The sequence below is a fragment of the Augochlora pura genome, chromosome 3 (assembly GCF_028453695.1).
Source record: "Augochlora pura isolate Apur16 chromosome 3, APUR_v2.2.1, whole genome shotgun sequence".
Lineage (NCBI taxonomy): Eukaryota > Metazoa > Arthropoda > Insecta > Hymenoptera > Halictidae > Augochlora > Augochlora pura.
In genome coordinates, this window is record NC_135774.1 from 5,808,775 (window position 1) to 5,835,503 (window position 26,729).

At 37.0% G+C, this 26,729-nt stretch overlaps 1 protein-coding gene across 1 annotated transcript; it reads right to left on the bottom strand.

The window, feature by feature from the left end:
- Window positions 1-24,008: 24,008 nt before the first annotated feature.
- On the bottom strand, window positions 24,009-25,403 carry LOC144467866 (uncharacterized). The gene is made up of 2 exons (XM_078176848.1): window positions 25,273-25,403; window positions 24,009-24,408 (listed from the first exon to the last, which is right to left on the bottom strand). The coding sequence occupies exons 1-2, from the start codon at window positions 25,387-25,389 to the stop codon at window positions 24,262-24,264; spliced, it is 264 nt and encodes an 87-aa protein (XP_078032974.1). The 5' UTR covers window positions 25,390-25,403; the 3' UTR covers window positions 24,009-24,261.
- Between the last annotated feature and the right edge of the window lie 1,326 nt (window positions 25,404-26,729).

A 26,729-nucleotide genomic window follows, 5' to 3' on the forward strand; every position in this document is an offset into this window, starting at 1 on the left:
TCTTCAGACGTCTTACGAACGTTCATTTTACGTCCATAATAGATCCCTAAGATACTTTATTTCAGATTTTAAAAGGCCGTCCAACTTGGGACTCCGTTAAGACGTCTTAAAGACGTCCATTTTACGTCCATGTTAGGTCTTTAAAACTAAATTTGCTCTCAATTCCTCGAATAGCTCGCGCGTTCGAATAGTTCTCGCGTCAAAGAAAAGTCCGAACCGTCATTATGCAGAGTTCCTCGCTAGGTTCGTTATGCGAGAGTGTCATCCAAGATCACGTGACTTGCCGTCGGAAGCCGGAGGATCAAATGAAAAGATCCAAGATTTGAAATCCCGGTTATCAAGCTCGCTAGAACGGGATTCGGGTGGAAAAAACGAAAGTCGTCTCCAGCGAAACTTTAAATCTACTTCACTGATTCCCCTGAACTGAAACAAATGAACCCGCAATTACGTTTCTTGTTCGGTCCGCCGAGTGGGCATGCACAACGCCGACTGGTTTTCCCCCCTGAGCTACCCCCAACGACCATTTTAGTACTTGCCAAGAGAAATTCGCGAGACTTTTCGCAAATATTTCTTCCAGTCTTACATTGGACTCGGATCTAGCGTAAGATAAACAACCGCGACTAACAACTTTGCTCGTGAAATCACTGCTACGCTTTAAGTGTTCTACCCCTTTCTGCATATATATATATATATATATATATATATATATATATATATATATTTGTTTATTTATTTATTTTATATACTTTAGAAATAAATATGTATTTTTATTATACTTAGAAAGTGTACATTTATCCCAAGTTTGACGTCCTTTTAACATGTAAAATAAGAGACCTTAAAGGTCTACCTTGGACGTAAAATAGACGTATTTAATACGTCTTAACAACTAAGTTGAACGTCTTATTAACATTTGAAACAAGCCGCATTGAAGACCTAACGTGTACGTAAAATGGATGTCTTTAAAACGTCTTAACTACGAGCCAAGTTGGACGTCCTTTTAGCATCTGAAATAAGATACCATAAAGATTTTAAATGGATGTAAAATGAACGTCCTTAAGACGTCTTAACGACATTCCAAAATCGACGTCCTTTTAAAGTTTGGAATAAGACATCTTAAGGATCTAAAACGGACATAAAAAAGGGCGTCCCAAGTTCAATGTCGTAACATCTGAAACAAGACACCTCAAACATCTGCCATAGCCGTAAAATGAACAATCTTTAAGACATCTGAAAATAAATAAAGTATTTCATCTAGCATATTAGACTCTCACGCAACATGCGCGCAATACTGCGACTCTCTTCCATAAAATCATTGAAATCATTCCAACATTGTACCTGGATTTATACCCGTTAATTTTGCACCCGGTAAAAAATAGACCCACGGCTCGTTCATCCACAAGCGGCTCGAAAAATGTTAAGCGCATTGAATTACGGCCCCGTGTAATGGGACGTTTGTCGCTGCCGATTTATCGGGAATAAGAGTTACAGCCGCGAATGCATCGGCAGTTCGTTAGAGATCGCTCAATGGCCACCGTATTATTCGCCGGCAACAATTGCACGGATATTTTATCGGTGGAATAATTATGTAAAGCGAGCTAAACCGTGAAACAATTAATGCGCACGGTCGCAACAAATGTCTGCCGCGTTACGAGCAACATATCTATGCTCGCCGGCGCGGCAATTTATTAGTTAATTATGGCGACACGGTGTTCAATGAACACGCGCGATATTCGTTATTGTTTTGGGTGAAAACTCGTGTGAAAAACACTCGAAAACTCGGCCACTTCTCCGGCGTGCCACTTTTTCCTGGGAACACGGGGGGGGGGGGGGGGGGGACCTTTGACGACATTTTTAATAACGTATTTCTATGTAAAACATTTTCGAGGGAATTTTTCACCGCGTTTTTGACCGTTTTCGATGCAACTTCGATTATTGACAACGCCGAAAGATTAAATAAAAATGTTGAATACATATATATTGAAATTTTGAATATAAATTATATGCATAAATTTACAAATATATAGCATATAAAAATAAATTTTAAATATAAATTATGTACATATGAAATAGAAGTATGCAAATTTTGAATATGTATTATATAAATGTAAATTATAGGAATTCAATATTCAATATTGAACATTGAAAATTATACATTGAATACAGAATACGGAATATTATACTGTATTCGGAATAATAAATATTAAACCATGTACATTGTAGTATCCAATATTGAATATTCAATATTAATCATTTCATACGAAATACCCGATATCCAAAAAGAAGTTAAGCCTAATCAATAAAGGGTTAAGAAAAGGTCTTGTCTATTGATGGCGCGTAAGAAAAGATGGTTGAAAAAGTAAACCAAATAACGAAGCAAATTTAAAACACGACCGTCTGTCTACCGGGAGACTTTGCTTTTAATCTCGCTTCTTCGGCCGCGGCTGCGAATTCGTTCAATCGTCCTGGGCTCATTAAAAATTACAATCAAGGGGTGCAACGAGACGCGGAAAAAGCCGGACTAACGACCTTCTTAAAAACATCACGAACTTCCGAGTAAACCATACGCGCGGCTTAAGCCCGCGTCGGACAACCGGCGGAACTCCCGCAAGACAACGAACAAAGTAGAACGAACTCGGGGCCGCGAGTTTGCTGGAAAGTTTGATATGCAGATTAAATTCTAAGTCGCGGGTAATCCCGTTCCCGGGGCAAATAAAAATTGCAGGGAGTGCGTCGGGCGCCCTTGCAACCCCCGTGGTTGTATTCGATCGTATGCAACGCGCGTTTCAGCATAAATTCAGTCGGACATTCGACTGTTCTTGATGGAATGCAAAGCGGTTTATCTGGTAGTCTTGTGGTCTAATATACTAATAAATATATTACTGATGCATTAATAAATCTATAAATATGTTGATAAATATATTAAGTGTAATAAGTATATTTATTATCTTATAACAAATATATTTATGATATATTTAACTATAAATGCTTTCAGTATACCAATATAAGGAATTTTTTACTTTCAGAAAATGCAATCTGTAACTTCGTTTGGAAATTATTAACGAAAAATGACGATACAATGAAAGGCGTTGTATGATGGATATTATATATTGAACATTGAATATTCAATATTAAATAATCTATGTAAAAAACTATCTTTAAGAATAATACTGGTAACTTGCCATTCATTGGCCAACTGTTTTTCTTAAATAAGTTTTAAAAGACGCCTCAGTAACCAATTACACATATCTATTAAATTGCATATTTCCAGGACTATTAGATAACCTATAAATATCCCTCCACTGCTATGCTTTGCTATGCTATGCTATGGCTATTATATGATATACCATGCTATAGCTATACTATACCACGCTATGATATGCTACTAAATATATGTACAAATCTTATTCCAGCAAAAAACTAACCACAACCCCCAGTTCCCTGAAAATTAAATATAAATTGTTTCTGCAATTACCTTCCGTCGAGAACCATATCTCGCAGTATATCGTCCCTGCCGTCCGCCCGTTTTCGAGTCGTTCCAACGAAGACACTACAATTGCTAGTACACGCGCCATTGGCCGGCGTCGTGGCCGAAAAACGCATGAAATCGAATGGAACGGGCAACGATAGCTCTCCACGTCCGAGTACCTGTCGTTCTCCTTTATCCTGTTCACGGTGTTCTCGGCACGGTTCCTCGCCGGACGAGACCGCCGCGCTATTTCTCAACGTTTTTAACCTTCGAACGGGCCGCCCACTGAGTTATCGCGGAGACGCGACGGAATAAAAGCTGCCGGTCCTCTTCGAAATCGTCGAAACACTCCGACGAAGTTGCCCTACTCCAGGAATATTAATGCTGCACTCAACGCCGTCGCGAGACCTTTGTCAACTAGCCTCGATTTGTAGCTCGACGCGTTCGCAAATTTTTTGCAACATTACGCGGCTCGTTACGCAAACTTTCGCGATTTCCATCGGAGCGAATACCTTCCGCGGAACGTCTTAAAGTCGTCTGATTTAGGATAATCAAAGTCCTCTTAAAGACGCCGCAAAGTAGTTGGTTTGAAGTCGTCTTGATTCGTAACACAAAACGTTTAAAATGTCTTTAGACCACCTATAGATCGTTCATGACATATTCGATGTTTGTAAGACATCTTTAAGTCGTCTTATTTTGGACGTTAAAAGAAAACGTTCGTCTGGACCTCGTTGAGACGTATTAAAGACGTTGCAAAAATAGATGGCTTCAAGACGTCTTGATTCGTAAGAAAGGGCATTCTATGACGTTACTAGACCGTTTATAGGATGTTAATAAAATGTAAGACGTTTATAAGACGTCATTAAGATGTTTAATCTTGGACGGTGAAAGGATATTCAATTGAGACGTAGTTAAGACTTCATAAAGACATCACGAAAGTATATAGCTTGAAGACGACTTGACTTGTAACAAAGGACGGTTAAGGCGTTTTTAGGACGTTTCTAGACTTCTATAGATAATTGATAAGATTTTCGACGTCTATAAGACGTCTTAAAGACGTCTTTGTGATGTTTGATCAGTCTCAATGATATTTTTCTGCGAATGCTACGCGACTCGTTCGTTTCAACCTTGTCAAACTTTAAATAGTCCAGCGCCATATATGTATACTCTGCTTTTGTTTATAGAATATTACTCATAAACAATTAACCATTATAACCTGTTCAGAAATATACTACGCACTTCATTCGTTCCGCATGATCATTTATCTCGCTTGCATCATGTTCACTGAAGACGCTCCTGTCAATTTCCCTAACTTGGTTCGCAGTTTTCATTCGCTGCCGCTCGATTTTCTAATCAATTTTCCCACCGGAAAACTCGCGCACGGCGCGTTTAATTTCCCCGATTCCATGACTAATGATCGCCGTCGAAATCGGCGCTAATGCCAGCAACATAACTAGCCTGCGTTCGTTCCATCTTTAAAATACTCTGCCACGTTCCAGCCGGAATTCCGGCCGATTCGGCTCGCCAAGAAGTCTGGGAATGCGTGGCGCTCGCCTAATCGTGGCAACCAGCGAATCAGCGGTCGGCAGATTGCCGGAAGTAGATCGCCGGAAATCGTGGGTCGAAATGATCGCCGATCGGCTCCGATTCGGGCAGCGCGGATCCATATTTGTTGAAAGAGAGCGTGTCGCAGTAGTATAGTGATTCGACCAGAAGAATTCTGTGACAATTTGTTACAACCTTATTATAATTTGTAAACTACTATAGCGACGTCGCGATGAAATTTTTTTCTAGAAATAACTGGAAAGTAGTGGTTCATTGAATGTGATGATGAAATATTTCCTCTATTTATTGAAGGATATATTTCAATATATTTTCATTGATATTTTTTATTTGAAAAGAAATTGTTTAAATGTAGTTGTACAGGCGATGTCGTTAAGATGTCTTAAAGAGGTTTAGACCACAAATGGACGTCTCGAATGTCCTACGAACGACCCAGAGGCATCACAGAGACATCGTAGAAACATCTTATTTCTGAAATCAACATGACTTTTAGACGTCTTTAAGTACGTTTTTTAGGACCTTTAAGAACGTCTTTAGGATGTCCCGATGTCCTACAAACGTCCTAGAAACATCCTAGAAATGTTCTAAAAACATACTAGTCTACAAATCAAGATTTTTTCAAGAAGTCTTTAAGACATCTCGAATGTTATACGAACGTCATAAAAACGTCTTAAAAATTTTCCATGTTACAAATCAAGATGACTTCGAACCGCCTTTACGACATCTATCTAATTTGGGACGTCTTTAAACAGTCTTTACGACGTCTCAATTATCCTATGAATATTCTATTCACTCTATTAAAAATCACAACGTCTCATAGACATCTTCAAGACGTTTCGAATGTCTTACAAACGTCACTTAGCTTTATAATTATATTTTAGAGCCTAATACGTTCACACTTAAACGCGAACCGAAAACGGACGAGTATAAGACGTCGACCACTTATCTTGTACAGATACGGCTTTTGAAATACCTCTCGATTTTTATCATCATTGTCCAAGGTAGCATCTAAGGTCGAGGGCCGCGAGGAATTCCAGCGAACGACTCAAACTGAAATAACGTCTGTTACGCAACGAATCTCGACTTTTTCAACCCGGATACCGGCGCGAATATCCGGCGACGCTACAGAGACAGAGGAGAGAACCGAGTCGGACGGTTTTTTCCCGCTCGAGAAGCTGAAGAATGTAATAAAGGAGGACGTCAAAGGCGATAAACTGTTGCCAGGGAACTCGAGGATTTCAATCGTAGGAAAAGCCGTCATATTAGACGAGCTAGGGTCATTCCTGGCCCAGGAGTATCAGGACTGATGCTCTCGAGTGTCTAGGCCCCAGTGGAGAACTAGAATTAGCGATCAAAGGATCAGTTAAATTTATATAGCCGCGGATTAATTACCGTCGAATTATCCGGTATTAATAATCCGTCTAATTAACGGACTGTCAATCGAGACGCAGCTCGGGCAGGATAAGCTAATTCCACGTCGCGTCGAAACGACGACGTCATGGGCTTCGTGCCAGATACATATACGTTTTTAGGTGCTTCGTCCTTTGCGAGAATATTATGAAGTCTGCGGATTTTTAGTGTTTTCATGATTTTAGTGAACCTTTTATTAGGTATATTATTAGTATTATTATTATTGTTATTATTAATGTTAATTCGAAAGGGTTGTAAGTTATCTCTGATGTGATATTTTAGATATTAGAATTGAATCTATGATGTATGGTTGATAATATAAATATGGATAATGGTAGTGTTACGAGCCGAGGGCCACTGCACACGTGGCCGGAGGTTAGATTTGCCTCATAACTTCGAAAGAAATATTAATAGATACACCTCGAGCGGCAAAGGTATATCTTTGTGAGATCGTTACCAACAACTGACTCGAACTGGGAGATGGAATTTAATAAGGTTGTACACTGAATTGAAAGTAAAACTAATATAATTTAACAACTTCAATCTATTACAAGTGTATGAGTGTAGTGTAAGATTCGCGATGGTCCTAAGACACGCTCCCTGGTTTACGCACCAAGTCGGCGGGGGTTAACTATTGCTCGAAGGAGAACTCGGCTCGATCTTGCTACGTCTCGCGTCGCGATTTGACTTAAAACTGCCCGATGAGAAGAAAAATCTTGTCCCTTTTATATTCGGCTGAACTAGAATATTTGGTGGTGGGGACTGGGCCTACGTGACCAGATCATCCCGCGGATGATACAGTGACATGTGGTCCCAGCCCTTAAACTGGCGTCCGTTAGAAGACTAAACATTTCTGATGTTTGAATCGTGGGGGCCTACACCGCGGATGATACAGTGACTCGGAAACAGGTGATCCCAGCCCTTAGGCTGGCGTTCGTCGGAAGACTAAACATTTTTATATTATGATCGCGGAACCGTGCTCCCGGCCGACGTTAGCTAGCGTAAACCCTCAAGAAGGAGCAGAAAAAACGTCGGGAGTAATCTCCGTACGTAACAGTAGAATCATGTTAGATTCGTAAAGTTAATGTTTATTAATCAATCTAACATATATTAATTAATAATAATAATAATAATATCATATTACAATTAAACATCGATTATCGAATGACGAATAGAAAATATTGAATATTTCATATCGAATATTGAATACTATACAATATTATATTATTAGTAGGAAATATTATATCATTATACTACTATCAAAAACGATTATATTATTACATTACTGTTTAAAAACATTATATTATCATATCACTCTTACAATTGAAAACATTATATAAATACATACACCTATACATCTCCAGCTTCATTTTCACCTGAGAAATGGTACAGTATTTTCAAATTGCACGATTGGATCATTAATTTCCGAACATATTAACAAATAATGTCACTCCACAACCAAATAACAATTTCCAGTTCCATACACTGCGTGCTATGGACGCTGGTACCAAAGAGAAAGCAAACCGACATCGATGCAATGGAATTCCTGAGTTTGCAAACAAAAATCTTGCAGTTGTGCCTGCACCAATAGACGCGCATTGAACCGCGGGGAGCCAATCACGTTCCGCCACCACCTAAGTTGAGCTGCGTCTGTCAATAACAGTCAACGTGAAAACCAATCGCATTTAGATGTTGCCTCCAATTCGCGCGTTTTATGAACTTGGCTAACAATTTCTGCAACAATAATATCGACCAAAAATTTAAATAATAAAACTCCGATTTAAAACATAACATTGAAATAAACATCGAACACGGGGTGATTTTTAAATGTATATTGTTGACGATATTTATGACAATACGGTGATTTATTTTGTAACTTTATATTTTATTTTAATTTTATATTTCAATACATTTATATTTTTAAGACGGTTTTTACGGTTTTTCTACTGCATCTGTTGTCACAGCAACTTATTTTAACACCAATTGTTTGTATATAAATAATAATTGATTTAAGTACAAATAAATATTGAATATTGCATATTGGATATTGTATATTGAATATTAACTGCTAATTGTTGAATATTGGACATTAAACATAAAACATTGCATATTGAATATTGAGTGATGAATGCTGAATATTGAACATTTGCTATCGACTACTGACTATTGACTGATAAATGAATATTGACAATATTGAATATATTCAACGATAAAATTCTGAATTTCCGGTGGATGTTTCAACAGAGGCACGACGGTCCAATTACTGTTGCCCATTTAATGCGAACATTTGCTAAAACGCTCCAGCATCGGGAATTCACGCAGCCGCGTAAAACCCCCATGGATTTTAGTGCAGCATCCGCCGACGGGAATCGTAAAATAGTCTATCCACTAATAAATAGTTGGAGGGCGCCGATTGGCCGATATTTCCCGGAGCAACGAGGCTCCGTCCAGTTTAACAGTGATACAAGCGTCGAAAGGCCCGCCGCGTGTGCGTCGGCTTTTCGCGTAGCCGTCGGCGATATCGCTGAAATCGCTTCGATCCAGACGATGGGGTAAAATTTTTATCGTCAGGTGAAACAGCTGGTCAAGCTCTGACTCTCGCGCGATCGGCCGCGCCTCGATTTATAGATGTTATAAATGTTGCGCCCCCGCAAAAACACGGAAAGCCTATATAGACCTAAGTGGGGTCTTACGTTTTAACAAACACCGTATACGTCGTAAACTTTAATGGAGATCTATGGCCGTTGGAAATCTTTTCCAGCTGTTCGCAGGTATGATCATGGAAAATTGATGATGTATATATACATATATATAAATATTAGTTAAATAGCGCTGGGACGTGTTTAAAACGTCAGGTGTACGCGATATTTGGCACATTTTCAAGACGTCTTACGGACGTTTTATAGGTTTAAGACGATCGTTACGTTTTATACGTCTTTGAGATGTGTAAATTCGTCGTAGAAACGTCTTAGAAACGTATTGCATTACAAATAAAGATGTCTCGAATGTCCCATGAACGTCCTAGTAACTGTGTTACAAATCACAGAGGCTTGTAGACATCTTCAGAATGTCCTGAATGATATACGAACGTCCTAGGAACGTCGTAGAAGCGTCCTATGAACGTCCTACTTTACAAATCACGAAGTACTTCAAACAGCTCAAAGAAACTTTATGGACGTTTAAACAACATCTTTAAGACGATTTTTAGATTTTAAACATCACGAATGTCCTACGAACGTCCCAGAAAAGTTATAAAAATGTCCTAGAAGAGTCATAGAAACGTCCTAGAAACGTTCTATCTCACAAATCGTGATGTACTTTGAGCGTCCCACAGACATCTTACAGACGTTTCACCGACGCCTTTAAAATAATTTGTATACATCTCACGTCTTTAATGATCCCATTGAACTTACACTATCCTCATCGTCGAGAAATTAATAAAAAAAAAAATTAAACAGCCTTCTCGTCAGCCGAGTGAAAATATTTCCCGATTAATTTCCGGCACTTTCTTGGTACTTTACGATACCAAACCGCTGCAAAGTGCAAGCGAAATGGCAGTAACGCAACAACGCAAGGCAGCGTCCTCGGAAAAGAAACGAGGCGGCGAGTTCGACAGTTGACGGAGAGCCGCGCGTATCCCTGGCAAGCCGCTCCTCCTCTCGAAAGGATTCTATTGCTCGAATCCACTGTTCCAGTCTCTCAACGGCGCTGGATGCCGTCCGGGTTATCACGCTTCATAAATCTTACGGAGGCGTGGAACCGATGCGAGAGAGGACCCGAGTGCCGGAGACTGTTCGTCGCAGAGCTCACTCTCTCTGTACCTCTGGCTCTCTCTCTCTCGTTTTCTCTCTCTCTCTCTCTCTCTTTGTGGCCTCGAAGTTCAGCTGATTTTCCAACGAACTCACCGGTGACACGAATAACTTCCGGGATGGGAAACCCCTCCGTACACACGGAGTTATCTACAGCTGTAAATCCGCGTCGTTACCGCGATATCGAGACGTGAACAGACGATGAGATTGAGAAAATATAAAGAGGAAAATAGGGAGGCCAGGGGGAGGGGAATTGAGAAATATTGGGCGAGTAACACACAATTTTTGGATACGGATATATATACATATATGTATGGATATTTATTGTGTTTATATGTATGTTTATGTATTTATATGTATGTGAATATATCTGTATTTATATTATCAAAGTTATATCGAGGTTATATCACTGGCCAATGAGATTCCTGGTGTGATTTCAAGCAACTTTTTCCTTTGGGAAAATTTTCTACAAGTCACCGTTAACAAGTTATCAACGAAAAAGGGATGACGAATCGGAGGCGAACTCGGCTTGCACGAGATGGTAAGGGAAAACGAAAGGAAGGAGGTCGATTTTGCTTATTGGCTCGGCCGCATCGCTTCACTGGTGCTGTTCTGTTATTGGTCAATGTTTCCATGATAATTTGTTGATAATGAATATTTTTTGTCACGGCAAAAATTGCTTGGAATGGGAGCTAGTATTTTATATTTGGGGATTGGTAAAGATTTTGGGGGCGTTTTGTGTGTTGTTGGTGATATCATTATTGTTATTATTATCTCTTTTTTTCTCGAGTGTTATATCTGGGTTTTAATGGCGGGCTTAGAGCCAAGTCTAACCGTTGTTTTATTCTATTGTGTGTTTTTATATTCGTAGTTATAGGAATGACCGAACTATTTGGCATGTTTTTAATATTATTGCTTTTTGGATGTGCATGTGTGTCTTTTTCTTTAGATTTAATTTAACTAGGCTTTCTGTGAATGAATGTGGTGTGATTCTTGTGGCTGATATAATGAACGGTAGTACACTGACTCTTTTCGTTTCCATGTTCTTTGTATTTCAATTTTAAGGTCTTCATACTTTTCTATTTCTTTTGTATTTGTTTATTACATTTGTATCACTTGTGATCAACATGTCTATGAGGTAGGTAGTCTTTTCCTTCTTGTCTTGCACTGGTATATTATGGATTACTGTTTTATCAGTGTGTATAGTTCGGTCCCAATGTATGTGGAGTAATGTTTGTTTACTATGGAAGTATTTTCCAAGTTACTTGATCTGTTTTGCGTGTAGTATGTGGATATCTATGAGGCCTTTACCTTCTCGACCTCGGGCGATTTTATGATGCCAAATGAATATGTGAGGATTGGTACATCGTATGTGTTTATTGCTTTGAATAGGTTTTTCGAGTTTAGTTTCGTTTTCAGAAGTGTTTGTAGTCTTTGTGTATATTGTTTTTTTTAGATGTAACTTTATTTGCGTATTTTCAATTCGTGTGTTCTGTTGAAATACTAGATATTTGTATGTCTCGTTTTGTTACATGTCATCTAGTATTTGGTTACTGAGTGTTATCGGTTCGTCTCCTTTGATCCAGCGACCTTTTTCTATATGTAGTTGTTTGCATTTATTCATACCGAATTCCATTCCAATGACTGTTGTCATGTTTTGAACTATTTTAAGAATTCGTGGTATCTGTTAAGGTGCGCGCGGTGTCGTCCGAAATTAACTCGGCTTCGCGGTTGTAAGGCGCGAAGTTTTCTTGTATAGAATATACGGCACTCGACGCGGCACGGTAGTTTGACGATTTAACGAGGAACTACCTAGATAGATTTAAGTTATTGTTCGTGTGTTCCCGGAGTCTCCTTGTGAGAGTTTCGTTCGTAGGTTAGCGGTGCGCCGAAGTATTGAGACCGATGTGTCTCCTTGAAGGTTTGAAGAAGAGTGTCCGTTTTCGAATCGTTCGTGGACGTGTGTGGGACACGTGTGGGCGTTTCTGCCTTCTGGGGGTTCCTCGAGAATTGCATTTCGGTATGATAGAGGGGCACTGATTGGCCTTTGCCGATTGCTGTAGAGTACCAATCAGTGCCTTCTTTACCGCGGTGACATCCCCTTGTCAAACTGTGAGCGTGTTACGTTGTATATAATTTACAACGCCAAAAAGTGCTACGGGAATCGTCCAGGTCAGCCGACGACGGCTGCGGTACCGTCGCGTACACGGTTCGGGTGACCCTTCGGATTACCCGGTTTATAGCACGTCCCAGCTGTGGGCTTCGAAAATGCAATTAGGCAGTTCTCTCAGAAATCTTTAACTTTATGACACGGAATGGTTATTGAGGAAGGCGGTAATGAAATTAACATAATTCTGATTGCCAGATGTAGAAAAAGCCTTCTTCTCAAAAATAACCTTCCTCACGTCCGTGTCATAAACCCCATCGGCAGAAATTCCAGGTGTTTCCGTCTTCGGGACGGAACAGTATCTATGTCGTATTTGCTCCATATAATTTGATATCATCCATGTACATAAGGTGATTTATTTTATGGTGTGTGGTGCTGTCTGTTTTTATGGCGTAGCCATAGCTCGGGTTGTTGAATGCGTTTCACAATGAATTGAGGGACATGCAGAACCATGACGCACTTAAAGAATCACCCTGAAAGTTGTATTGTATTGTATCGTATCGTATCGTATTATATTATATTGTAATATATTATTGTATCCTACCTCCACTGCCCCTTCTCTCAACTACCCTAATCATTCTCAAACTTCTACACTAAATTACAGTTTCAATTTTAAGGGTGCTGTTCCGACAGCGATTGTATTAAACAGCGTACAGAGTAACAAAAACACCAGATACGTCGTCTCTACTCGACCATAACTTTAACGACGTATTCGTTTCGAATTCAGAGCAAACGTAAACCCGTTCATTTATCGCCTAACCGAATTCCACGTAACAGTCGACTCATCCTCGCCTGTTAAACGACTCAGATGGAGGGAAAGTCGGGCGTCTTCGCATTGTCAGAACGTTTTGTTCTGGTCGTGGTCGTCCAAGTGAAAGCGCAGATAAAGCGGCCGAGTTCTGAACACCATCGTTTTTACAATAAAATGGCCAAACGGAAGGAGAGGACTAAGGTTCAGGTTCCAAGCTGCGTACGAAGGAACGAACTATACGCGAACTTGCTTAATTTTCTATTAATTTGAAAAATGTTGGGAACGTTATTAAGAATAGACTCATACATTTAGTGCTCGGGGGGTGGTTCATCGAACATCCGCATGCTATAACGACGAACAGGAGGACGTCTCCGCGTAGGTTACTCGAACGTTCGCTTTCACTGCACTATCGTTAAACACTGATCACTTATTCAATAATAATTATGAACGATTTCCCGGTTTAACCACTTAGGCTCGGCCGAGTTTCGCGCGGAATAGTTTCTCCGTACGGTAGAGTTACGCGCAATAACGAATCACACTGCGCAATATGGCGGACGATGCTCTTCTATACACTAGCATGTTCGAACGTAATCTATCATCATTAAATAACAATTTTTCTTAAAGGTACGATGTAAATACTTTCGCTTTAATAATTAGTAAACGACTGAGCACGATATACCGTGGGACACATTAATATTCGGACACCATCGTATTTGCGAAATTTTTACTCCGTATCTTTACTGTTTATTGTAAGTGTATGGTATGTAAGAAAGAGTGTGCGGTTGTATGAATGTATAGTAATAAGATGAACATAGATGCATAGTTGTGTGCGTGAAACAAATTAATGAAATGAAACGACAGACGTCGTTTTGTGTGCGACAGATATCGTTTTATAAAAGTTAACATTATTCATTTAACCAAGTTCCTTACATTATTGAATTAATGAATTTATAGTTTTGTATTAACTCAGAACACTTATTTTAGGTGCTACAAACATAAGTTTTATTTACATAATTGGTATAGTTTTATTATTAAATGATATTAAATGAACTATTGCTCAATTTTGACGTCGCAAAAATATTCGGACACTTTACAAATCATAATCTGGTCATTAAGGATATACATATACTTTAACAAAAATAAATCGATGTTAATACTTTGTTGGATTGTCCTTTTGCCTAATTACATGATTTAATCGTTTAGACATGCTAGAAATAATTTTATTTATATATTCTAATGGAATACGTGACCATTCTTCGCTTAATCACAAATTTAGTTCTTCTTTGGACTTTATTGGCGACATTCTGATTCGACGATCTAAGTAATCCCATTTTTCAACCGGTTTTAGATCTGGTGATTGTGGAGGAGTTTTCAATACTTTTGGACAATTATGTAATAAATATTTTTAAACTATACGTGATTTATGTTTGCGGCCATTATCTTGGTAAAATTTAAAATTGTTACGAATGTTCATATTAATAGCACTTTTTAGTAAATTTTGTTTCAAAATATTTAAAGATTTATTTTTGTCTGAAATTACATTAATAAAAACTAATTCACCCACTCTAGCAGCTGAGACAACCACAAACCAACACACTTCCTCCACCGTGTTTCAACGTTGGTTTAAGATTCTTAGTAAAAAGCTCTTCATTAGCTTTACGCCATATAAGTTTGTGCCCATCAGACCCGAAAATATTATATTTGCTTTCGTCTGCAAAAATTACATCTTTCCACCATTTTTCTTCGTTAGAAGTGTATTCTTTAGCGAAGAGTAATCGCTTCTTTCGATTAATATCGTTAATATATGGCTTTTTTCAGATAACTCTGCTATGATATCCATTTTCATGAGCATCCGACGAACTGTTCCGGGATAAATCTTCTTGCCGGTCTCCTCAAAAAACTCTGCTGTCAATTTTGTGGCACTTAAACTAGGGTTTACTTTTATTTCCTAATAGTATTACGCTTATCGCTATCGTTAAGAAACTTTGGGCGAAATTTTTGAGGGATATATTCAATTCTATCCACACGATTATATCTTCGTACTGTTATGCCGTGAGGAGAAAGAAAAGGATCTCTCGAGACTCCATAATCTTCCCTGCTAGAGTTAGAGTTTTTGTTCGGAATAAGCCACAAACGGGGTTTTACAAAGAACTTTATTATAAAGTGAAGATCGAGCGGAACTACATACTGTCAAACTGAACCCAAGCTTGGCGAAGCATGCACTTTTATACCTTCGCACAATAGAAGTCACCGGACTTTGGTCACCTAGACCCGATGCAGTTTCTAGGCTGAAAAGGGGGTAAAGCATAACCCATGCTTTTGGTGACGCAGTGTTTTGGCAAAAGTGACACACAGGTCAGCCTAATCAGTGACTCACGGTAAATGTTTGGGGTACCGCATAACAGTACAATGTCCGCAACAGTGCTCTTGCTCAAATTTAATAATATCCCGATTTCTCTATGCGATTTTCCTTTTTTGCGATGATAAATGTCAAGTTGGTGTATATTAAACGAAGTATTATTCCTTTTGCGTGGTATATTCATAGCTAATATGTGCATCAGGAACAGGATTTGAAATGAAACTATTTCTATCAGATAGTGTTTACACCATATGTTTAAAAACATTGCCATCAAGCAAAGCATTCACCTTAACATGGCACTTAAACTACAAAGCGTATGGAATGTCCGAATATTTTTGCGATGTCAAAATTAAGCACTGGTTCATTTAATATCAATTAACAATAAAACTATACAAATTATGTAAATAAAACTTATGTTTGTAGAATCTAAAGTAAGTGTTCAGACTTATTAAAAAAAACCTCATTCATTCATTCAATTCAACAAACAGTAAAGATACGGAGTAAAAGTTTGTGAAATACGATGATGTCCGAATATTACGTCGTGGCATGAAACGTTCGCGGAAGGAATTACAATGGTGTGTCCTTCCAGAAGATGACATTCGCGGAAGCAGTTACGATGGCACTTCGTTCCTCAAAGGTTGATACGCGTTTATTACGTGTCGAGGAAGGAGCGTAACATTGCAAGATGGCCGACAGTGGTTCGTTTTGTTACAAGTGAATTTCAACTGTTGTTCATCGATCGCGAAAGTGTGCTATACAGATCATCTATGGCGTTCATCGTACAGTGTGATTGACCGGTGCATCATCCGAATATCATGTGGATTTTCAACTACATCGGTAAGTTTTATATTAACAACATTTCTCAAATTTCTTGAACAAACGTATCTAATTCGTTTCGCGAATTATTGGCTGAATTCTGTTCAGACACGGAATTATTTAAATTACGATATCATTTATGTACTTTGACGGTGTTATTTATTGTTAACCTCCTCTGTACACGTCACATTAAAATTTTATACAACGGACATGAAGTATCATGCACACTGTAATATTAAAACAGCTTTTTACGATTAAATTGCTTAGTACCTCATGTCTGAAAAATTGTTAAATATTCCTCAGTGCTTCTGAAATAAAAGTAAACAGCATCTCTCATCAAACTAGCATTGTCAGGTAGTAAAACAAATTCAGACAGCCCACTCTTTGTTCATTCCTTCGAACGCGAATCTGAACTGAGAACCCTCCTTCCCCATACGTCACGGAACGAAACCGCTGTTTTTCATTAATACCTCGTAAACAAAGCCGCAGATTGCATTATCGCTAAGGTAAAAGTTCCTTGAAATCATCTCAAGAACCGTTAATTTCCCGGAATTACAATAGCAGGATAATCAAGACTAATGTCGGAGGAAATACGATTAGGATTATGTAGTTAGTATCAGAAATGAATGACGCGGCAGTTTAACTCTTTTCGCCGTCGAGTGTTGACTCTAAGGCGTGGCTAAAAATTATCATGACAAATTTCGAAAGAATTTTTATCAAGTTTATTTACATTTAGGGAATTGTTGAGAGATGTTAATTGTTGTAAGAGTTGCAACAGTCGATTCCATAATGTGTAAAAAATGCTCTGCGTTATATAATACAGAAACGGGTCCCAGAAATATTTGTCTAAACAATATTTTGTATATTTAATTTAATTATATTATCTCGAATTATTGGGTTCAATGTCTGAAATTATACGACTTGAACGTCTTTAAGACATCGTTTAGTCGTTTAGAAAGCATCCTATGGACATTTCTATAGCGTCATTTAGGTCTCGCGACACGTTTTTAATGTTGTTGGTAATCGACGGGAATTATATTTAATTTAATTTAATTATATCATCTCGAATTATTGGGTAGAATGTTTTGGACGCCTTTAAGACATCCTTTAGACGTTTACAAGACATCTTGTGGACGAGACGTCATTTAGATCTTGCGACTCGTTTTTATTGTTATTGATAAGCAACGTGAATTAATCATGTTTACTTTTATTATTTTATCTCGCATCATCGAGTTATATAGATCAGTATTCTGAACAGAGTTGCTATTTAGAGTGTTCAAAATACAATCATCAATATTCATTATTCTGTATTCTGAGTAAATTACAATATACAGTATTGAAAATTCATTGTTGAATATATCCAGTGCTTATTGAATAAACGTCGTACATTCGTATAACCAAACATAAATAAACAAAGCGTGAGAATACTTCATAAATAAACAAAGCTTAAAGAGTAATTCAATTCACTCTGTATAGGATAATATTTATTCTGACCAAGAAAATCTCATAATCGGTGAAAACATAGCGTTAGTTGCGTCGTTAAGTATTTTTACAACGTTTTGAAGCATAAGCTACGTGTAATAAGGCTACTTTTACAATCACGGACGAAAGACAGGGTAAATTGAGGAATAATGAGGGACATTATGCGACAAAATCGTGCCTTGAACGGCTGTTTGAAAAGTGTGCAACGGTGACTACGTACAGGAAAAACATACTATACTTTGAGAGAGAGAGAGAGAGAGAGAGAGGGAGGGGAGGGAAGGAGAGAGAGGGAGGGAGAGACGAAACCATAATGGGAAAACGAAGCCGGCATCTGAATGCCGACAGAATTTAATTAAAACAGGTGACTCTATTCCAGAATTAGCCGACTTACACTCAGTAAACACATTCGTCGCGTTTTCGTTTAGCTCTGTTTGACGGTTTTTTTTCGCGGTAGCAGGATTCCATGGTTCAACATCACGTGATCGTTTTTCTGTCTTTTGCATTGCAGCATACTATTCACAGCTGTAAATAATGTAATTTAGTTAATGTACGTATTTTGTAAAAGGCATTTTAGAAGATAATTGCGGAATACCATCTCTTAGTTAGTAGTGAATTTATATTATATTTTATTATATTTTATTATTATTATTATTATTATTAGTATTATATATAATATATATGTATATGTGATGCAGTTGTAATTATAGTAATATTGTCATATAGTGATAGTATATATATAGTAATATAATAATGTAATAACGTATTAAGTAATGTCATATAATAATAGTATTTACAGTCATAGTATATATGTATAGTAATACAGTAATATAATAACTGATATTAATAATACAAAATATAACTACATTTTCATATTTCTGCTTATAATTAATTATAATACATTCATTCATATATATTAACACAGTCATATAGTAATAATATGTACTGTATTAATATATGTAGTAATATAACCATGTATTAATATGGGCATATAATAATAGTATACACTGTAAAAGTATGCATAGTAATATAGTTATATATTATGACTATATTATTATTAGTTTTATATTATAGACAATAGAATGCAATGTAATGTCATATAATGTAATATAATGCAACATAATTCATTACAATAAAACGTAACGTAATGCCATATAATATAACATATGCATAAGTATATTACCTACACCCAATAATTACAATATACTCATAAAATACTAAAATACTTTCTAAAAAACTTACTTTAATAAATGCCTCTACATACCAGCCATTGTCTGGCGCTGCACATCGTTCCGACCTAATAATATCCTTTTCAAAATTACGATCCCCGCGGGTTTGATTTAAAACGCATTCCTCCGCGGGGAAGAACGTTCTTTCCTCGCGTCAAACAAATTTCCCGGGCGATCGGCCCTGCGCCACGACGCGAGCAAACTGTCTTAAGCGTCTCGTCGGAAAAATTGCACGATAATGGCGTAATTTCTCGGGGGATACGCGTGCGATCCGCGCGCGGATCTCTATTTTCCGTGGTGGTAAAGACGGTGTCGGCCCCGTCGAATCAACGACAAATTCGACACAAAATGGCGGGGCCATTCGTCCGACAATGCTGCGACAAGAATTCTGCGCCAGTTCCGCTCAAGTGGGACGCTCCTCGACGAACGTTTTCCGCTCGAAACCAGGGATTGTTAACGTTTTGTACGAGCTTCGGTTCATTTTCAACGAAATAAATATTCCTCTCCACTCTATTTTAACATTTTTCAGTTGAGTGGCGATTCTGAAGTACCGCTGGAATTGTTATACCATGGTTCTAGATTATTTTGACATTAACAAAGTTTAAAAAACATTGTTAGAATTGTAATTGTTCTGCGAGTAACAATGTTTTATACGCGCAACATGTGCTTTGTTATAAATTACAGATGTTAATTTGGTTTTTACAGTTAACTAGTTAACTACAGTTAGTTAAATATTTTTTGTTCGTCGGGGTTACGTAGAAGGTTATGTCAAGATTATTTAAAAACGTTATTTCAAATGACTTCAGGAAGCTTTCATTTCCTGATTGTGGCTGACTTTTGGGACACCATATATAGTATTAATATGTAGTAGTATAGTATTAAAATGAATAGGAAATTGTAATATGCAAATATAGTTATGTTTTTAGTGAGGTAATCGTGTTATATGTTATATGTATTATATATAATGTTGATAATAATAATATAGATAAAAAGTAATTTTATAATAATTAAGAAGTAACAGAAAGGAATATCAGATAGCACGAGGTGGTATTTGAGACATCGTAATGACGTTTGGTGTACGAACGGGATACATATATTTAAGTCGCCTCGAATGTCCTACGTAACATCTTAGCTGTAAATCATGACGTTTTGTAGATGTATTTAAGACGTTGCGTCGCCAAAGTCCTGCAATCGTTCTAGAAACCATGTTGCATATTCGGATGTTTTGTAAGACGCCTTCAGGATGTCTGTAATGTGTTATGAACGTCCTAAAAACGTCCTGTCGTTTTGAAGTTGTCTATTATGGGACTTTTTAAAGTGGTCTTAACGTCTGTAATAACATGTCTTAAAGATATCCATTACACGTTTATTTTGGTGATGTAGGGCGTCTTCTTTCAGACACCAGAATAACGACCAATTTGGGACATCTTCAAAACATGTCTAAGACGTCCCGAAAGTCCTAGGAACAACTTATAAACGTCCTGTGTTACAGATCAAGATATCTTTTAGACGTCCTTCAGACCCCTATATGTATACTTTCTGTGGACGTCTTGTGAACGTTTTATGTACACCTTTAGAACGATTTTTATATTTTAGTTGTCTTTGAACCATTCCAAATGTCTCACGCGCATCTTAGAAATGTCCTAGAAACATCCTGCGTTACATGCAATATATTTTTGGGCGTTCTCTAGACCTTTATATAGTATATCTATTGATGTGTTAGATTTTGTCATCCTTAAGACGTTCCGAATGTCCCATGAACCTCCCAAAAACGTCCTAGAAACGTTTAACGTAAGACGAACTAGCGTGAAACCGTAGTAGCGCACGAACAATTCTCAGATCGGTGTGTGAAAATAAATATACGGTGGTTCGCACTTTGCGGCGATAATAGAGAGGCCAACCCGTGATCGATTGCAAGGTATCGAAAGCTCGGTTAGCGGAGGACTCGGAAGAAAATCGCGCGACGATGATTGATAGTCAAAAATGCGCTCGCACGTGCCGGGACCATTAGGGCGAGCGCTTTAACGGGCCGGGCCGGTTTTCACGGCGAAACAAAAAGTACTCAGCTGGTTTGGCCATCAATAAGACGTTACGTCCAATATGCAAGCGTTTTTCGTCGGACGTTGGAAACGATTTCGCTGGTGGAGCTCGCCGTTAGGAGCCGGCCCGTAAAATCTGTACGCCGCAAAGAAAATCGCGGCGCAGCGTTCCGCGCGATTTAATTAAGCACGGTGTAGCTGCGCGAAAAGGATTGTCGGAGCGTTGGATGTTCTCCGCCCGCTTCGAAACGATTCTTTGTACATCCGACTGCGCGAATCCAACGGCCGTGAATTATTAATTGCCAATCAGGGCGAAACTTCTCGTTCGGTCGCGCGTACCTACGCCGCCACGATTAACCAATGAATTAGTACTTCCGCGAGCGCTGCTGGATGACCGATTAAATTTGTAACCCCGCTGGCGTTTTCGAGCTTACCGATTCATCCGGCCCGCGAACCTGTCCGGACCAGTGTTAAATTCGGTCTATCCAGACGCCTCTTGCCGTCGTCCTTTTCAAGCGAATTTGTCTAGCTGATTATTTTTTGCGCTTTAACAGGCGGACATTTTAAGTGCGTCTTAGGTGTTAGCGTTTTATAAGGGAAAATTTATGTTTGTAAGATGTCTTATTTCAGTTGTTGAAAGGAAGTACAATTTAAAGCGACGTCTTAAAGATAGGACCTTTTTAAGATGTCTGAAAGACTTATTAAAGGCGGATAGATGATGTCTTAAAGACGTCCATATGATGTCGATAAAATAACGGTTTGTAACATAGGATAGTTTTAAGCCATTCGAAAGACATTGAAACGTCCTGGATATCCTATATCAAATGTCTTTAAGATGTCCACTTTGGGACTGAATACTTTTAATACTGCTTAACGATGTCCCTCATTGAACGTTCTTTTGATATCTGAATGAAAGTATCTTAAAGACTCCCATTTTACATCCATTTTATGTTGGGAAGTTTAATGCCTTAAAATTTACGTCTCCAAATTGTCTTCTTCGAGAGATCAAAAGAATAACCAATTTGGGACGTCGCGAAGTCGTCTCTAGGACGTCTCATATGTCATACAAACATGTCCTATGTTATAAATTAAAATGTCTGTTTTGGGACATCAACATCGGGAATTGGGCGTATTTTTAACGTTTTAAAAACGTCCCGAAATGAACGACCTTTTAACATCTGAAAGAAGACGTCTTAAAGACTCCTATTATACGTCCATTTTATGTCCGAAAGTTTTTATGTAATCTAACATAACTTTACATAACCTAAAATGGATGTCTTAGAAACTTCTTCTAGACATCTCGAATGTCCTATGAACATCTTATAAGCACCCTACGAAAATCCAACGAACGTTTTAGTAACGTCCCAGAAACGTTCTAGATACGTCACGCGTTAAAAAATCAAGACTTATCCTCCAAGTATAACCAACATTCAACCTTATTAAAAACTGAGACAGCGCACAAGTAATTCGCAAATTGCTGCGGGAGAATAACTAACTAACTAAATGAATAAATACAGAGTGATTCCGATTATTGCTGGGTACTTCTGGTATTAAAACAACAGGCAGGAATTCGTCCCTTTGGCCGTCGAACGAGTCATAAAGCGTCATAAAGCGGCGTTTATTTAGCAATTGCGTTCAACGAGAACGGTTCAGTTGAACTTGACGCCGGTATAAAAAGGGAGTGTCGTCGAAATCCATCCGACGAAGTAGGACACGGCTTTTTATCCGGGCCGTTGCGAACCCACTAAACGGGGAACTGTTAATTGGCAATCGAATTAACCCGGCGCCGAATTCAATATTCGCGCGGCGGACCGAGCGTCCTCCGTTTTTCGGTGATGGTTATTAAACAATTAGTCCCTCCGCAACTTTTGTCGCATTTAATTGTTTCGCACTCGTGTTGTTCGAGCATCCGTTTAACTCCTCTCTCTCTCTCTCCATTTCTCTCTCTCCCTTCCTCTCTCTCACACACATACTCTCTTAGAACATTTCTAAGACGTCTTAATGACATCTTTCTTTCTCTCTCTCTCTATCTTTTTCTCTCCCTCTATATCACCGTTTTGTTTCAATTTTTTCACCGTCGCAACGTCCGCGGCCGCGCGGAATTATGCGAACAAACTTCTCGTGGCTTCACGCAATCTCCCGCGAAACGCGGTGGAACAACTTTGCGAGAAGAATTCCGAGTCGCCGCGGTGATATAATGCAACGGTCTGTAATTTTCGGGCGGCGCCGCGACGCTCGAATTTTCTATCCAAGTTTTACAATTCAACGGCCCGCCTTCGGGCCGACGGCGCCCGATCTGAATCACGGTGAAACAATCGGAAAGTTAGCAAGGTAACCGGCCATGGACGACGAGAATCCTGCACATGGGTGAACTGGGGGCTTTGCGCGAGCTTTTGCAAAAAATCGAAGGAGTATACCGGTGCAAGGTACATCCCTAATTTGCATGAAAAATTGACAAAAATCGAGATTTTAAGGTAGACGTGGTGGTTGTTACAAAATCTGCGTTGGTACTTGGGGTTGGATCGCAGACGTCTTGAAGGGTAGGTTTAGATCCCATCTACCCTTATAAAGTAAATGAATAGAAAGTGACGTAATTTCTCATTTATTATAAAAAGACATCGTTGACATAACAAAATTTTATGTGACAAAAGAGACCAGCTTTGTTATTGAATATTGAATAATGAATATTAAACATTGAACATCGGACATGGAAAATTGAATATTGATTATTGATTATTGAATATTGATTGTGAATACTGAATATTGATTCTCGAATATTGAATATTGAATAATGTAATTTATTCTTAATAGAATATTGAGTGTTAAATATTGAATTTGGAATATTGAACATTAAATGTAGATTTTGAATATTGAATATTTAATTTTCAATATTGGATATTAAATAACAAATGCTGGAAATTATTGAAGAATTGAATGTTGAACATTAAATATTGAACAATAAAAATTGATTATCAAAAACTAAATATTAAATACTGAATATTAAAAATAATATGAAAAGAATTTTTAAATTTAAAATTTAGTGAATGAGAATTCCATTCCACCGATCACATTTTATAATGTTATTCAACCTGCCAAATTTTTTTCTGATACGACTACATATTACCAGAATAATATATCAGAATAATATATTAAGAGTGAACTCATGAGAGTGTTCAGCTATGAGGGTAATTTGGAGGGTATGGTCCTGGTCCCATTGGCCTTTGATCTTGTCCTGGTACAATAAGCCCTGATCGTGGCACACACTTAGCCCGATATGTTAAACAAATCAGATGTCGGCAACAATCTTCCGTTTGATGACACTATAACAACATTCAGATAAACAATTATTTATGTATAAAAATAGAATTTAGTAGAGCGAGCTGTGTTCGTTAGTATAAAGACCGTGAATTTTTGTCCAAAAATAAAATGAGTTGAAGCAATTCGAGACAATGGAAATTATTATATCGAAAAATGTTGAATTTTCTTGTTATACTATTAGAATATTATGGTAGTATACAATGTACTGTATGGTTATATTATAATAATATTATGTCAGTATAATATTATATTACTGTGTTATTATAGTGTAATTATTAAAAACATTCGAAACTATTATACAAGAAATTATTACACATTATATTATTATAATATTACAGTATTATAGTATTTTATAAATATATTGTTATATTACTATATTATTATATTATAGTTATTAAAGGTCATGGAAAATGTTATACCAGCAAATATTACATACTATAGTGTTATATGATTATATTATCATATTACTATTTTATTATATTGTTACAGTATTACAGTACTATATAATTATATTGTCACATTATATATTATTTAAGAATTTAAAAAACTCTATTGCATAAAGTTATAAATATTTATTATTTTCAACAGCATCCAAAATTCGTCTTCTATTTGGGAATGATATTAACATACGATTCCTTCGCAATAAATTACATATTATAATAATATGGTATATATATATAAGATATGGAATAATATTATAAATAATAATAATAGTAATAATATTCTAAAATATTAGTAATAATGTTATAATATATATGATAATAATATTATGTATGCATCTTTTAAATAGTATTATTAGAATATATATTATATTACTATATATGTATAAGAAAAATATTAAATAATAATATTTCACATAAACTCACCAGGCCAAGCCACGGACTGCATGTTGCCTTGTTAAAATAATCGGCGATCAATGTGTCCTGGCAGCAACCAATGCGAACACTAATAGTGACGAGCACACAAAGCAGTAGAAGTTTCATGGTTGCAGACAACTTGAAGGCTGCAAATATTGTTGCAACAATTAGCTACATGTCCAAGTAATATTTCTAAAATATCTACAGTAGGATAATAATCTTAACACTTCATAGCAACCAGTTGTAAATATTTAACTAAATATTTTTTATTATTGCAAAAATTATCGTTTCATTATCTTAGAAAGGGTAATCTTCGCTGTCATTAAAGTGTAAACTGTTGTGATCGTTTAAATCGGCATTATTAGTGAATGTAAATTAATTTTAATTGTTAAATATTAATATAAATAATCTTCGAAGCAAGAGAAAGTTCGCAGGTACTTACGCAAACCAATAAATATACACTGCGCATTCGCCTGTCTGCAGAACTGACCTGAAAAGGGAAATTCCTCGTATTTATACCTGCCGATAAGACAGCTCGCAATCACCTGTATATACTCGGCTTATCGTCGAACTCCATTGCGCCATAGATACAGAGTTTACGGTTAAGACAACAATTCTTTCCTCGCACTCAATTCCGTAGTATGTACTATATGTACTATACTGTTATTATTTATTATATTATTGTGTATTTTAATATGTTACTGTACTGTTATACATATATTATTATAATATATATTATTATTATTATACTATTATATTATGCTAGTAATTACATTATTATTAAATAATTTTACCTCAGATATTAGTGAGGTTACGTCAAGGTTATAATCGTTGAGAAATATATGTTACAAATGAGTATATATTATATTATACTGCTATATATACTAAGTATACTATACTATTATATATTATTATAGATTATATTATGTATTATTATAATACAGGTATTTCGTATGAAATTATATTTCTTAAGAATGAAAAATTAATTTTACGTACTTATGGCTTTATATATTCATCTTTTTGCTTTTAATTAATCAGAATGAACGATTGCTTATTAAAAACTGTATTTCTTAAAAATGAAAATAATGTACTATAGTAATATATGTTGTTATGTATTATACTATACTGTTATATATTATCATATGTTGCTGTACTATTCTACATGTATATTTTTACTATTATATATTATATATTATTATTATTGTTATTACTATACTATAAACATGCTATACTATACATATTACACACATTATACTATTACATATATTACATTGTTATGGACACATAACACAAAAATATCTTCAAATACTCCACGTATTTTTTAGTATGATATTCTCAATTTTTAAACATTTCTAGAAAGATAATACAGAAGGTAGATATCTCCATTACCATGCCGGCCCCATCAAACGCCATAATAGCACTGTGAAGCAGGCATTATGCCTAAACGCCTAAACCTATGCGCATCG

Coding starts and splice junctions, on each gene's coding strand:
- LOC144467866 (XM_078176848.1), bottom strand. CDS start 25,389: ATGAAACTTCTACTGCTTTGTGTGCTCGTCACTATTAGTGTTCGCATT. Junction 24,409..25,272: donor GCAGTCCGTGGCTTGGCCTG/GTGAGTTTATGT, acceptor ATGTTGTTATAG/TGTCATCAAACGGAAGATTG.